The 14,439-nt window shown below is 30.4% G+C and overlaps 7 protein-coding genes across 7 annotated transcripts, besides 1 other annotated feature; 4 read left to right on the top strand and 3 right to left on the bottom strand.

The window, feature by feature from the left end:
- Window positions 1–2,473: 2,473 nt before the first annotated feature.
- On the bottom strand, window positions 2,474–3,483 carry TVAGG3_0338870 (RNA binding; the record flags this gene model as incomplete). Its single annotated transcript, XM_001317466.2, has 1 exon — window positions 2,596–3,483. The coding sequence occupies one exon, from the start codon at window positions 3,481–3,483 to the stop codon at window positions 2,596–2,598; it is 888 nt and encodes a 295-aa protein (XP_001317501.1).
- Window positions 3,484–4,202: 719 nt separating this feature from the next.
- On the bottom strand, window positions 4,203–5,660 carry TVAGG3_0338880 (uncharacterized protein; the record flags this gene model as incomplete). The annotated part of the gene is made up of 1 exon (XM_001317467.1): window positions 4,263–5,645. One exon carries the CDS (start codon window positions 5,643–5,645, stop codon window positions 4,263–4,265), a length of 1,383 nt encoding a protein of 460 aa, XP_001317502.1.
- A 59-nt stretch (window positions 5,661–5,719) lies between these two features.
- TVAGG3_0338890 (uncharacterized protein) lies at window positions 5,720–7,409 on the top strand (the record flags this gene model as incomplete). The annotated part of the gene is made up of 1 exon (XM_001317468.1): window positions 5,725–7,350. The coding sequence occupies one exon, from the start codon at window positions 5,725–5,727 to the stop codon at window positions 7,348–7,350; it is 1,626 nt and encodes a 541-aa protein (XP_001317503.1).
- Window positions 7,410–7,703: 294 nt separating this feature from the next.
- Window positions 7,704–8,744: a mobile genetic element.
- Window positions 8,745–9,039: 295 nt separating this feature from the next.
- Window positions 9,040–9,612, top strand: TVAGG3_0338910 (uncharacterized protein; the record flags this gene model as incomplete). Its single annotated transcript, XM_001317469.1, has 1 exon — window positions 9,040–9,612. One exon carries the CDS (start codon window positions 9,040–9,042, stop codon window positions 9,610–9,612), a length of 573 nt encoding a protein of 190 aa, XP_001317504.1.
- A 237-nt stretch (window positions 9,613–9,849) lies between these two features.
- TVAGG3_0338920 (NTF2-like family) lies at window positions 9,850–10,434 on the bottom strand (the record flags this gene model as incomplete). The annotated part of the gene is made up of 1 exon (XM_001317470.1): window positions 9,850–10,434. One exon carries the CDS (start codon window positions 10,432–10,434, stop codon window positions 9,850–9,852), a length of 585 nt encoding a protein of 194 aa, XP_001317505.1.
- Window positions 10,435–10,529: 95 nt separating this feature from the next.
- On the top strand, window positions 10,530–11,572 carry TVAGG3_0338930 (G-quadruplex RNA binding; the record flags this gene model as incomplete). Its single annotated transcript, XM_001317471.1, has 1 exon — window positions 10,536–11,486. One exon carries the CDS (start codon window positions 10,536–10,538, stop codon window positions 11,484–11,486), a length of 951 nt encoding a protein of 316 aa, XP_001317506.1.
- An 842-nt stretch (window positions 11,573–12,414) lies between these two features.
- On the top strand, window positions 12,415–14,433 carry TVAGG3_0338940 (uncharacterized protein; the record flags this gene model as incomplete). Its single annotated transcript, XM_001317472.1, has 1 exon — window positions 12,415–14,433. One exon carries the CDS (start codon window positions 12,415–12,417, stop codon window positions 14,431–14,433), a length of 2,019 nt encoding a protein of 672 aa, XP_001317507.1.
- Between the last annotated feature and the right edge of the window lie 6 nt (window positions 14,434–14,439).

Genomic DNA, 14,439 nt, shown 5'->3' on the forward strand with positions numbered 1-14,439 from the left:
ATTTTTTCAAATCTCTAGCATTATATTCAATGATTTCATAAGGTAAAAAGTTAATATTTTTGGTCGGGAAAAGGTGATATTAAATTAATGCATAGTACCTTATTTGGCAGCTAGATTTTATGAGAGGATGTCAGAAGAAGTAATTGCATGAGCAAAGGAAATTGTCAAATATTTTAATGCACCTTAGCTCTCATGTTTGATGTAGTTTTATCTCATGCACTATCCAAGATTTAATGGAAACTCGATATCCAAAATAGAAAAACTATTGGATTGTATTATGGATAAAATGAATGCAATGCAGTTTGATTAATGGATCTCCTTTGGATTTTCGTCCATTTTCCCTATCCATATAAGAGTTTCATAACTAATTTCATCATTTTCTATGCATGCTTCTTCCCTCAATATCAAGTAAAATCTCTACGATTTTAAAACAGCTCTATTACTTATATATTTTTATTCTCAGAACGGTTGAACATCAAAGCCGATCTTAGTTATAATTCTATATTAATTGGTGTGTTAAATTCTGTAATATTTTCTTCATTTTTTTCATCATTATCTGCAGACAAGCAATATATAATGATCGCTAATGGAATGTATGTTATCAATATAATGAAAATGGTACTAATCTTTAAAACAATTTCGTATGCTTTTGCGCCACATTTGAAATATAAATAATATTCAACCCATAATGTTCGGAAGAGCATATTATGCAGCTGGTTGTATAGGAAACCAAAAACTAAAGTAAATGCTAAAGATTTGAGATGTTTCCTTAAAAAGTATGGCAAATATTCTTCAACTCTTGGTGATAGTAAAAAGTAGCTAATGAGATATCTGCTGATTCCAAGAAAGTATAGAGTGATCTCACCGAGCTTTCGTTTAAAAATTGTTATTTTATTATTCATTTCAACGTCGAGACGAATGTAAATAAGAACGAATAATGCGACACCGTAAATTAGATAAAGATATTTAAGAATCAAAAAAAAGTAAATGAATATTGTTGTATATCTGATACCAATAAGATTAAAAGAACGAAAACATTGAGCAGTATATTCAAATAATGAAATGTTGATAAGTTGTTGTAAAACTTGATAAATCTTGTAATAGCTGTCGTCATTTGTATGGTAATAATAATTGAATACATCAAACGTAAATGCATATGAAAATAATTAAAATATCACTGCTATGAGTAGGCCAATACCTTTAAAATTATGGCTTTTCTTCATTAAATTTTGAGTTCGCAGTGTAAAGGAAATATAATAGATAAAAGGAAGAAAAACTGTCATATAAATGAACAGGTCTGAATAAAAATATGGGTTATCAAACTCGTCGCCACTTATAAATGTGTGCCCCCTGGACTCATTAAGATACTCGTCAATCCGATATATTATAGGAACATTTATATTCCCCATTTGTAATGATTAAATATTGTTTTTATAATGTTTTCACTTTTTGTTCAATCTTATTTTTATAATTAATTTGATGGCTTTACGTAGGATACCGGTTGATATAAATTTTATAATCTTACTTGGTTTGAACGTTTACTTTTTTTTAGTTAATTTTCGTTCTAAACATTAACAAGAGTATATGTACTCAGAAAATATATTTTATAGCATAAATTCAGTTTAAGGTTTTTCTCAGACCAAACGGTCTGTATCGTCTTTCATATCATATTTCTTTACTTCGAGCGATTTTGGCACTTCGAACATGAAAAATTTCATAAAAATACAACTTGAGTTCTTTTAAATGCTCATATGTAGGGCATTATAACCTCATAGTATGAAGTCCGGAAATGCCGTTTTTGATCAATCTTGAGTTGAATAAACTAAAATTTTATCACAAATATTGTGTTTGAACTGCATTATATGCAAACAATCAGTATGTAAAACATATTCTTTAGTTTATTTTGTAATCTAGATGTCTCTTAATGTTAAATTATTTTGATTTTCCAAAAAAAAATGTTATAATATTAATCTACGAAATTCACCAGTTGCGAATACTCATGTGTTGGATTACTGAATTTGATTCATTTTCGATGTTTGAACAGAACTTCTCAAAATTTGCAATTTTTCACTCAATATATCTCATTCTCTGAATCAGAGAATACAATCAGAAGGTGTTAAATAATATTTGATTGGTATCTGAAAAAATATGAAATTCATTTTCAAATAGGTTTGAATTCACTACGTAATGTATAACAAACAGATTACATAAGCCTATTATGTATTATTTTGGTCAAGAAATTCAATAATTAATAAAAAATAAAATTTCATAGGAATAATTAAGCAAAATATGAAAAAAGTATCGATGAAAATGCATTATCTCAGTAAATACATGGTAAGTTATGATCAAAAATCTCAAAATACTTACTCATATTATCAAATTAATTATTTCTCAATAAATTTGATTCGTATTATTATATATATCAATTATATTGTATATGTTTCTCATGATGTAAGTCAATCTCTATAAATATCCCATTTTTGGCTGGGAATTTAGAAATATTGAAGTAAAATTCGTAAATTACCAACTGAGGCATGTTAAAATTATATTATTTCAATAAAATTTATAACTATCTGTTCCATATTCGATTAAGTATTAGCTAGAATATCCAGATTCAGAGTCATAAGACTTACTTCTTCTTTCCTTCTTTTCTTTCTTTTCGAGCTTCTTTCGATGTTTCCTTTCTTTCTTTTCACATTTGTCTTCTTTCCTTTCGCGTTTTTCTTCTCTCTTTTTTTCTTTCCTATCTTTCTTTCTTCTTCTCTTGGAACTTTCCATTTCCGATTCAGAACTTGACGAATTATAGGATTCAGAATCATATCTATACGGCTCTTCAGGCGGCTTGCTGTAAACTTCGTTTTGGTCGTATAAATCTCCACGATCTGACTCAAATCTCATTGGATCTGGTCGTGAATAGCTGTAGTCGGACTTCTTTTCGTATTCGGATGATGATGGTGATGAAGACAACGACGGAGAGTCTGATGAAGAAGATGAAGAGGATTTCTTTGATTTTCTATGAGAATGGTGATGAGAATGACGATGAGAATGAGGGCGCCTGTGGTGATGGTGGTGGTGGCGATGATGATGGCGGTGTTTGCCTTTTGATTTCTTTGATTTTCTGTCATCAGAGTCACTGTCATCGCTTGAAGAGCTATCACTCGAGGAATCATCATCTGGAGCATGACGAGAATGATATCGATCGTATCTTGCATAGCGCTCAGCTCGGAGTTCCTCTGGACTCTTTTTCAACTCGACAGAAATAAAACGATTGCCAATTTTCGTTTCGTTCATCTTCAAGGCTGCTTTAGCTGTATCGTGATCTTTAAATTCAATGATGGCGCTGCCCATGAAGTCCCCATTCGGTCTTGTTTTTAATGTGACGTTTAAAACCTCACCAATACTATCAAAATGAGTCTTGAGTTCATCTTCTGTAACAGAGAGTGGAAGATTCGCGACATAACATAATTTTGTCGTCTCACTCATAAAAAAAATTGAAAAAAGGTGACAAAAGTCAAGAGAAATTTGTCAGAATATAATACTTTCTGATTTGCAACTTATAAGCTTACAGTGGGAATGATCTATTTGAAGGAATTTAGGTCAAGTTTTGGATAAACTCCACTTCAAATTGCACTAAACCTCAACTTTCTGTTTCTAAGTTTTATCATAGGTATCACTTGCTATAATCAAGAATTCAATGACATCAAACTTCGAAAGCTTTCATACGACTGAAGTTATAAAGGAAATCTTGTATATCTTAAAAATTAGGAAGAAATTGTATGTTTTCATTGGAGCACACTGCATTACACGCTAATTTCATTATCTTTTTAATGGTAATCTGATAATAAGAGTTTGTATTTCATTACTTGAATTAATTGTTTCAAAGAAGTAACTCATCAATAGCTTATATTAAGATATACTCTGTCAATTTATGATATTCTAAAAGTACTAGATGCCTTAATTACCAAAACATTATATAAATTTTACTATAATCAGCATAATTTATTATAAGAATATATAAAATACCTGGCAAAATATTAAACATTTGTTTACTATAGTAGATTAAACTGTCAAATTCTGATTATTCTTAAAATTCTGAAGTTAAATTTGAAAATTCAACATATTAATAGTTAATTATATCAAAATTTTCGAACCTACTAAGTCCATTTGATTGGAAAGAAAAATATATTTGGTTAAATTTGTATGAAAATAACAATTATATCTTTAATATAATAACGTCCAATATAAATAACAAATAAATGTATTTAAGCCGATTCCTCTTCATCATCACTATTAGAATCGTTTCCATCAGGTACATCTTCGAAATCGTCGTCAATAATCGTTTTAGGTTCAATGAAATGAGGATTTAGGATAATGTCGTTGCTCACCTTAGGAACGTAACCGCCGTAGTTCTGTTTGTAAAACTTTATGGTCGGATCAACAGTATTTGTGATAAAATTCTGCCAATCTGCTGGTAATTCGATTTTTGTAAGCGAAATCTTTTCAGATATTTCCTTGGATATCTCAATAATAAATCCATGGTATGTTGTAGTAATACAATTCATGTTATTGTGTTCGTCGATCATTTTTTGCATAATTCCGAGGTTATCAATGAAATTGGCCCAAATATCTGACTTTAGGGCTAAAATACTCTTTATAATATCTTTGAAAGCGGAATGTAAAAAGGAATTTGTTGGCTGTTTGAAAAACAGCTTAAATAAGTATCTGGCAACTTCGAAACAGCATTCTGGGCAACTAGAAGTAGTTTCAATAACAGCATATACAAGTTCTACCGCGTTTCTTTTATCTGCTAAAAAATCTTGATCTCGTATGATATAGTCGCATAAAGGTTTCACATTTTCCTGTAATATTTCTAAAATTTCTTGGAAAGGTGATTTCGCGTCTGGTTTTGGTCTTGTTGTGTCTGAGAAGTTATAAATATTTAAAAGCATAGAAAATGACTTTTCGGCTATCAAGCAGGTTGGAGCATCAATACCTGCTTCGAACAGTAGCTTAACGTTCGATGGTGTGCAAAGCCGTTTTATAAGATCATTCGTTTCAGCCGTATCAAAGAAACAAAGGAGCAATCGTAGACAGCATGAAACAGTATATTCTTCGTCGTTTAATTTATCCATCAAAATTTTGTCGGCATCGACTTTATAAAGCCAATCAAATTTATTTGAAATTGATTTGATTAAGAATTGCAAAACGCACTGGTTATCTATTTTCTTGACAAGGTTTTGAAAAAATGTACTTGGATCTGGGACTTTGCTAAGGAAATCAGAATCAATAGCGAACTGTAATATTTTGAAATAATTTGGATAAAATATATCACGAGTAATAGAATCTGTTAATAGGGTTACAACGTTTGTATCATTTACTAAAGCGTCTATAATTTTGGAATTGTGAGAAACTAAAGCCTTCGTACATCTATCAGGATTAAGCTCTTTATTGCTTTCATCGAGATGGATTGCTGTTTTAATTAAAGTTGGGACATTCTTGGCAATAAAATTTGAAATTTTTTCTAAATGCTGACCAAGAGCATTTAGATAACATTCTTCTTTCAAATATCCTTCAAGAGTTAAAACGCCTTGTTCAGCTCCAGCTTCTAATCGCTTGATTGCTTCATGATGAGAGCCCCAAGACATCTTAGTCACTTTTTCGCGGTATTTTTAGGTGTCCCCCCCTTAAAATATTATAAATATTTTTTTTGTGATTTAAAAAAAAATGGAGACAATTGAACAATTAGAAAGCTATTGCCGTCAGAATACCCTTGATTTGGTCATCAAGCTACTCAAAAAGCCTGATATTTTTCAGTCTCTTTTAAGTCTTGATCCAGAATTTCATATTATTGTCTTAAAATATATATTCTTGGAATATTTAGGAGATAACAAGAATTTCTATGAAACACCGGAGATGAAAATAATCAGTAAAAGCTATATTCAGAGATTAAAAAATTCTGATGAATTTAACGATTTACTTAGCATCATTCCGTATAGGGCAGTTCAATATTTCGAAAAATTAGCACCTCTCATTATATTAAACGCTGCATTTGCAAATTTACTTCGTAATCCAAAGTTGGACAATGAAATAGCAATACTAAACGCTAACCCGATGTTCTTCAAGAATAAGATCGTGAGTTCTATACAAATGATTCATCCAAATGCTCCGAAAGTTTTCAATGCGATATATAACCTTGAAATCTTTAAATTACTCGCAAAGGAACTGGAGTGCAAACAGTTTATCAACTACATGGAACGCTTCGATCCAATTCAACAAGATGCCCAGCTAAAATACGGCTCTTCTGAAATATCAACTAGTTTAACAAAAGAGCGCATATATTCAGCCGTCGTTCCGTATATGCTACTTAATCGTACCTCTGATGTTCAGTACATTTTAAGAAATGCCCCGAATTACGTTTTAAATATCATTCCAAGCGCAATTATCAAGCTCCTTCCTTTAAATAACTTCCCACAGAAGCTCATTCCGCTTACTGCTACAATATTCTGCTATTGCAACATGCATTTTCTTTCTATGACGAAGGATTTGGATTCTTCCATGATCATGAGCTGTTTTATCTTACAGTACTATCCATTTGAAGCATTGACATTAATACAAGAATTGATAAAGTCCAAATTATTCACGAAATTCCTTATTATGTATGGAAACATCTTTTCTGATTGTTCCTACGTAGTTTCTCAGGCCATTTTGGACTATGTAATTCAGACAAACGATATTGAAGAGGTCTGGATCGATCATTTGAACTTAGATGATAGAATTTCAGCAGATATCGCTTCTTACTTGATCCAGAAGAACCCTGAGACAACAAACTCCCTCATAAAGTTGTCATCTAAAGGTCTCATGGCCTTTCATGTTGTTGGAAACTCGATGTTTACAAATGAAGAATATTGGACGAGATTTTGCAAATATTACCAGAACAAACCTGAATATATAAGCAATATGGTTCAACTTGTCTCTAACATTTTGGTGTCAAACTGCACAAATTACAAATTTACTGCAACAAAAATTTGTTACGACTTGGTTTTGAGTCGTTATGACACTTACAACACTGATGCAATGTTCCACAACATTAACAATGCTGCCCCTTCAACTGAAGCCTCAACAGAAGTTAGAATTCAATTTATTGATGTACTTATTTCTGCACATCCTCTTAAGAAGTATCTTATTCCATTACGTGACTTAATTCATGATATATGTCATGTGAATTGGTCACAAGTTTATTATCTCATTTATTATGAACAAAATGATCCGAAAATTCTCTGTATGAAGCTGAAATTATTCAAATACAGAGCGAACCAAAACCCAATCATGCAGATACTTCACAAATATTAAGAAATATTCCTCTCTATTTTGTTATGTAAATAAAAATATTAATAATATTAGCAATGAAACTGTATTTTGCATTCACTTTTCTCCAATGACACCTGTTATAGCGATTATACACTCAAATTCACTCTCATAGGAAATCAATAAATGCGTTCATGCTATGTACAGCTCATTAAAGTGATATCTTACTTGTGTTTAATAATAATTGACTAAAAATTACAGAAAGATTGTAAAATTAGAAGAAATAACTTAGAATTTTTCAAATTATTATTGATATTCTTTGTTTAACTATCATATTAACTGATTTATAACCATTTCAATCCATAATGAATAGTTAAGAAATTCCAAAAAATATTTAAGGGTGCACCCGTATGTACGTTTATTTGAGAGGAGGAGGATTACCCTCTCAATTTTGAGGGATTCGTTAGTTTATTTTCTCGATGAATATGCAATAAAATTTGATTTTTACCTTATCAATATACTTCATATAATATACACATGTTCATGTAAAAACTTTTTTCCAAAATCCTCAGGAATTAAGGGATTTTTGAATTTTAAGAATTTTTTTCGAATTTTTTCGAAAAAAAAATATTTTCAGAACAGCCTTAACGGCTAAGATTTAGGAACAATGTTAAGTATCAAAAAGAAAGGAGGTCTGATATAGACAACATATATCGTTGAAGGTTGAAAAAATCTCTAATATTTGAGCCCAAAATTTCAAATTTTAATTTTTTGAAAAAAGAGGCCACCCGTATGTACGTTTATTTGAGAGGAGGAGGATTATATTTTTGAAAGGGTGAAACATTATGAATATGTTAATTATATAATAATATGTATTATTATAAAAAAGAAAAAATAAAGCACGTTAAAATTTTTCTTTCTTGATTTTTTACAAAATCTACTTAGAATTATGCAAAATATGACTAAATAATTATAAATTTCAAGTTAAATTTTAATTTTGATAAATAATTTAAATTTCAAAATATCAAGTTCAGTTCGACTATGTATGTAGTAATTCCTCAATAAAGTGCCAAAACCCTATTAAAATATATGAACATTTTCAACATTTTAATGTTTTTATTTAAAAATTTGATGGAATATGAGCTTCAAACAATTATTATGTAAATAAAAATAATTAAATATATGTATTTATTCGTATTACAACCGTAGTAAGTCGATTCTTCCTTTCTTCTACTGAGGTTTGAATTTGATTTCGAATTGTAAAGAGATTCAAAGGGAAAATACTAGCGGATAAAAACTACCTCCATGAAAGGGTCATAATGGAGTCAAGTTGTATTTTTTGATATTTTTTGCTTTTCGAGCCTAAATAGGTAGCTAAGATAATGCCTAAAAATAAGGTTCTAAATTCTGAAGTTTACATGATCCTCTCGTGTGCACCCTTAAAAAATTAAAATTATCTTTGAAAAATAAGAATTTTATATAGTTCTCTATGATTTTGAAAAAATTTTGGAAATAGAAAGGATTTATTTTAGTATTTATTTTAATTTTCTTTCAATAAATTGTCAAAATATTCAAAATTCGGAAGATTTTGATTTTAATTTTTCAAATATTTGTAACAATATTATGAATATCAATTTGTTAATCGACGAACTATTAAAGCATGCTATTAAAAATGCCAGTTTTCAATCAAGATTTTGGTCGAGGGAAATGACCGTTTTTCAAAGTTGATTTTTTATGAAACCTGCTTATCAGAGGTTTTATGTCACAGAAAGAATACAAGAAATATGCAGAGATACACTTGGAACACTCTATAACGTAGATTTAGCCTATGTTACTCAGTATATTTTCCGAATTTGCAAAATAACAGACATGATTTCACGAGAAGATAAAAGAAATAAGATTGCTCTTCAATCTCATTTAGAGAAATATCGCAAAGAGATTATTCCAAATCTAAACGATCCTGAATTTCAACAAGCAATCATCAATGCAATTATAAAAGCTCGCATTTTTAGTAGAGGAGCACATCCAAATCCTGAAGATCCTAACCGAGTCACTGAAACACAAGTTTCTACTAATGATAGTAAAAATGATAACCAAAATCAAACAAAAACTAACCAAGATAATAGTAACGATTCAAAAACCGAGAATAGAGATCAAGAAACTGAACCTAAGAATACTAACAAAGAAACAAATATCGAAAATACACAACATCCTAAAGAACCTCAAAGTTCCAACAGGGCTTTTAAGCCTATTAATAGACCAAAATCAAGGAACTCTCGAAATTCTAGTAATGAAATCAAGAATTAAAATCAAGATGAAAAATACAAATAATTTATTAACTATCATTGAATGATTTTGAATATATATTCTTTTGACGTTAACTTTACATCATGATCAATTTGAAATTGATTTCGATATAAAAAGTCAAGAAAAATGCTTGAAAAACAAGCATAATTTTGTTGTTATTACTCATACAACCAAATAGTAAATATTTCATGCGGTTGTATTATACTAAATACCTATTTATTAATTACAAATATAATATTAATGATACATGCCTTGATATGGCTGACCAGATCCTTGAGGAGGCTTCTGCATTGCATTTACTCCTTGCTGGTCGTTCATTTGTATAACATTCGGATAAAATTGATTTTGTTGTTGGTCATATAGTTTCTGTTGAGGGATAACTTGTGGTTTTTGAGGCACAGGGGGAGCCTGAATTTGAATAGCCTTTTGAGCTCGGTTGATAATATTTTCTTGATTAATAATATTAAATTTATCAGAAATAACAAAGAATTTCGAATAGTAAAGCTGTTGAACAATAAACTCTTGAATGAATATATTCGTTCCCGAGTTTGATCTAATAGTGCCATAAACTGTTATATGTAAGTTTGTCTGTATTTGGTTGACTGAATATGATGAAATAGAAAACTGTGAGTCAGGTGTGAGCTTTATATGTAAATCGTTCAAACATTTAGAGATTGGAAGGCCTTCGATATTAGAAAATTCTGGTCTCCAAATTATAGCTGAATCTAAATAAAATTTACGAAGCTCACTCGGTTGGTAGACCATAATTGGATAATATGCTTTAACAAAATACTTGGTAAACTCGATACTTTGACTAGACATTGAGATAGTCTATAAAATGGCACTTTTAGGTCGAGTTGTCACTTTTAGAATTGATTTTTTAAACGTCACTTTTCATTGAAGAAAAATTATTATAAAGAAAAATGACCGAACAAACAACACCTACAGAAAAGAAAGACGTACCAAGTCGCAGAGGATTCTCAGCTGAAGACGATGCATTCATTATGTGGTTCTTTTACTGTTGCCAATATTCAGATAAAAATATATTAACAACAGCATTAAAAATAACTATCAGACAAGCTTACGATAGATTCTTAGAGGTGAAAAACAATCCAATTTTAAAAGATCGCTGCTTAAATTATGTGAAAAATAATCTTTTTAGCTTTAAACCCGTTCCAATTTCCAGATTAGACTTATATTACTACTCAAAAATCAAAAGGACTTTAAACATTCTTGATCAAAATCAGATTATGGAAAAATTTCCGTTATTATTCCACCCAGCTATCTCTCCACTCGAGATGCACAAGAAAACAATTACATCACCAGATTCTCTCAACTTAGGAATTGAAGGATATATTACAGAAACTCAGCAAAGCGTTGAAGGCTTAGAACTTGAGCCATTCCCTGGAAATTTTGCAGATCCGGTTGAAGAAGTACGCAAGCTTATGGATCAGCAGGTTGATATTGAGCAAGTGAACATTAAAAAAGAAATAGATTCTTTGATTGCAAATGCTTTTAACGATGCGCCACCAAAAACATATGCTGCTTTAATTGGCCAGTTCTGTATTCATTATATTGATAAAGCAGTTGTGAAAATTGGTCGAAATTCTCCAAAAATCAAAGTTGATATCGATGTTGAAGACCCAGAAAAGAATGATCTATCAAAAATATCTCGCCATCACTGTACACTCTTTTTGGCAAAAGATCTGAAGTTTTATATCAAAATTTTCGGAAAAACAATAATTATCAATGGTGAATTATTCAATCAGGACCAAGTTATCCTAATGAAGAACCACGATATCATAGATATTGGTGGTCAACCATTGATTTTCGTGGAAAATCAAGAAATAATGTCCAAAATTAGATCTTTATAAATTATTTGACCATTTTACTTGTCTATCCAAGACTATACTATGCATTTGTAATGTTACTATTCCTATACTATATAAACATTTGTTTGTTTATCAAATTACAGAATCATTTTTTTTTTCATTTATCAAACTTATATTATGAACTCATATGCAGACAAATGAGTCACAGTAAATTGTTTAATTTACCAATATGAAATCAAATATTCTATCATAATGTATTGATCATTGGAAATTTACAAAGGATCAAATGAATATAAATCCAAACGAGTAAAAATCGTAAGAACTATAAAAGGAAGTAATGCTGTTTTTCTTAGTAAGGAACCTCAATTTTTAAGAAATTATTTTTCTATCGGAAAAAAGTTTTTATTTCTTAAAATGAGTAAAGTATTCTTGACAAGCACTTTAAGATGATGCGTCCAACCTTAAAAACTTTCAATCACCGATAATTAGTCCGAATTGAGTGACCCAGATGTTCATTGAAAAATTTATTTTATTTCAATGACTATTCAAAATCTTAACACAATTATTTCATTTAAACAATCGACATACTGAGAAGTACAATAGCTGCATTATTAATTCCAAATAAATTCCTCAGAAAAAAATTATTTTTATATAAAAGCGACATTTTAAAGTTCCATAATAATTTATCCAATTATTTTTTAAAATTTAATGCAATTCAGTAAGTTATTGATATTAATTTTAGCGGTGAAACCAACCTTAGTAAAAAGAAATCATTCCTTATACCATTTTAACTAATTCCTCACTTCTTTTCACCCTTTGAAATATTTTTATTCAATTTTGAAATACATTCAATGTTTGTGAGAATATAATGGTGAATTAGATAATGATTAAATTATAATGTACTACCAAAATAATTTGTTTCCTAATGAGTTCGTTTTTAAATCAAATTTTTGACAAAATAAATTATTAAATGTCTAAATCAAAGACTCTGATACCAAAAACAGTGGTTCAGATCTTTAGTGAGACAATATATGACTATTACACATACATCCTTGACAATTTTGTACTTCCTGTCTGGGTTTATCACTTAGTTCGTGTTTACATCACATTCAGTACATGCTTATTATTCACAAATTTTCATCAATCTGGAACAGGTATTAAACCATTGGAAGTATTTCTTAATCTTTATGCTACAGATCTCTCAGAAAAATGGGCAACAATAAATTTTGTAATTGATATGATCTTATATACTGCAATATATACAAGCATCGGATACCATTCACTCGTGTTTACAAAAAAATCACATCTAAGCAAAACTTCAACATATTTAAACGTTATTTGCGTAGAAGTTATAATTCCTATCCTTTTGTTAGCCACCGGAAGCCAAATAGGTAATAATGTCGGTCTTATATATAAAAATATGAAAAATTACTTAATTTGGGTTTATACAATAATTTTACTGTTTTGGCTTATTTTAACATTAATTTTCCATAACTTATTCTTATGCTCCTATATACATTTTGTACCAGGAAGAACATTTACCCTTTCAGCTGCTCTCCAAGGATTTGATATGAATGTTATCATATCCGTGAGATTATTTGCCAGATGCGCCAATGCTCTAAATGGCACAATATATGCCATTGGTTTCAGGGTTGCTATTGCATTAGTTCTTTTATTCGGAATTTTGATAATTTTATTCTACAACGTATACATAAATCGTAAATATTCAGGATTCATTTGTGCAACATTCTGTGCAGGTTTTGTGCTTGATGTCATCAGCATTTTTGTTTCACTTGACTGGGTTATTAGATTACTTATCTTCAGTTGTGTCATAATGATTGGAAATACGGCTATTTACAATGTCCTTAAAGCAGGGTCGAAGAAAGCTAAGGAAATTTACGATGCTTTTGAAAATGAGGAATTAGAATTTGAAGATGTTTATCCAAAGCTTAATGACCAGTTCCTCAAACACTGCTATGAAGCATTTAAGATGGGACATCCATACTTTTTCACATTTAAGCCTATTCTCAATGGAGCTCATCACGAGAATACAAATAAGAAGATCTGGAAGTTCTATTTACGTGTTCTTGCCATTTACAACAACAAAATATATGATCTAATGAATGCCTCACAAGCATTTAAGAGACTTGGATTTAATGATTTACAATCTCGTCTTTTTATTCGAGGCATTGATCATATTATTGATATCAGATCCAGAAAAGTCACCAAACAATGCAAGAATATTATGAAGAATATCCAAAGCCATACGAGAACGCTCAGAACTACATTAGTGAGATACTGGCAAGCAATAGAAAGTGATGAACCGGGATCTACATATGCATACGGATCTTCAGCACAGAATCAAATGGATGAGATCGACAGAATGTACGAATCAGTATTAACAAAATGGCCAAATTGCGCTCCTCTCTTCAAGCATTATGCAAAGTTCTTAAATACAGTTTGTTTCAATAAACTTAAAGGAGAACAATATAATGCTTTAGCTGCAATCAAGAGAAGTGTCGACATGTTGGAAATCAGGGCGAAAAGGTGTTTTCCCCTGATTCCGCTTCAAGTAGAGTCTGACAATCTTTTCCAGCCGAATCAACAACAGCAACAACAGCAAAGTGACCAAGCATCATTATTATCAACAGGACCCATTAGCAATTCCAGTGAAATAGAGCAAAATGAAGAACAAGAAGCTGAATTAGTTGCTCAGAATACGCTCTACGAAATGGGAAAGAACGCACGAGTACCTGTTAACACAGCAATCAACGTTATTGTCGTTGTTGCATTCATTTTCCTCTTCATCATGGGAATAATTTTGGCAGATGTCGTAGTTTTGAAGAAATACTACATCTACGAGACTCTTTTACGCTTTTTATCATGTTTCACCTCTATTTTATTCTACACATCACGTCCTGTTTACAGAATTGCATCATTAGTTACAGATGCCTTAGGAATCTCATATGATTTGCAAAAAACAACATAAATCCTA

This window comes from Trichomonas vaginalis, chromosome V (assembly GCF_026262505.1).
Source record: "Trichomonas vaginalis G3 chromosome V, whole genome shotgun sequence".
Taxonomy (NCBI): domain Eukaryota; phylum Parabasalia; order Trichomonadida; family Trichomonadidae; genus Trichomonas; species Trichomonas vaginalis.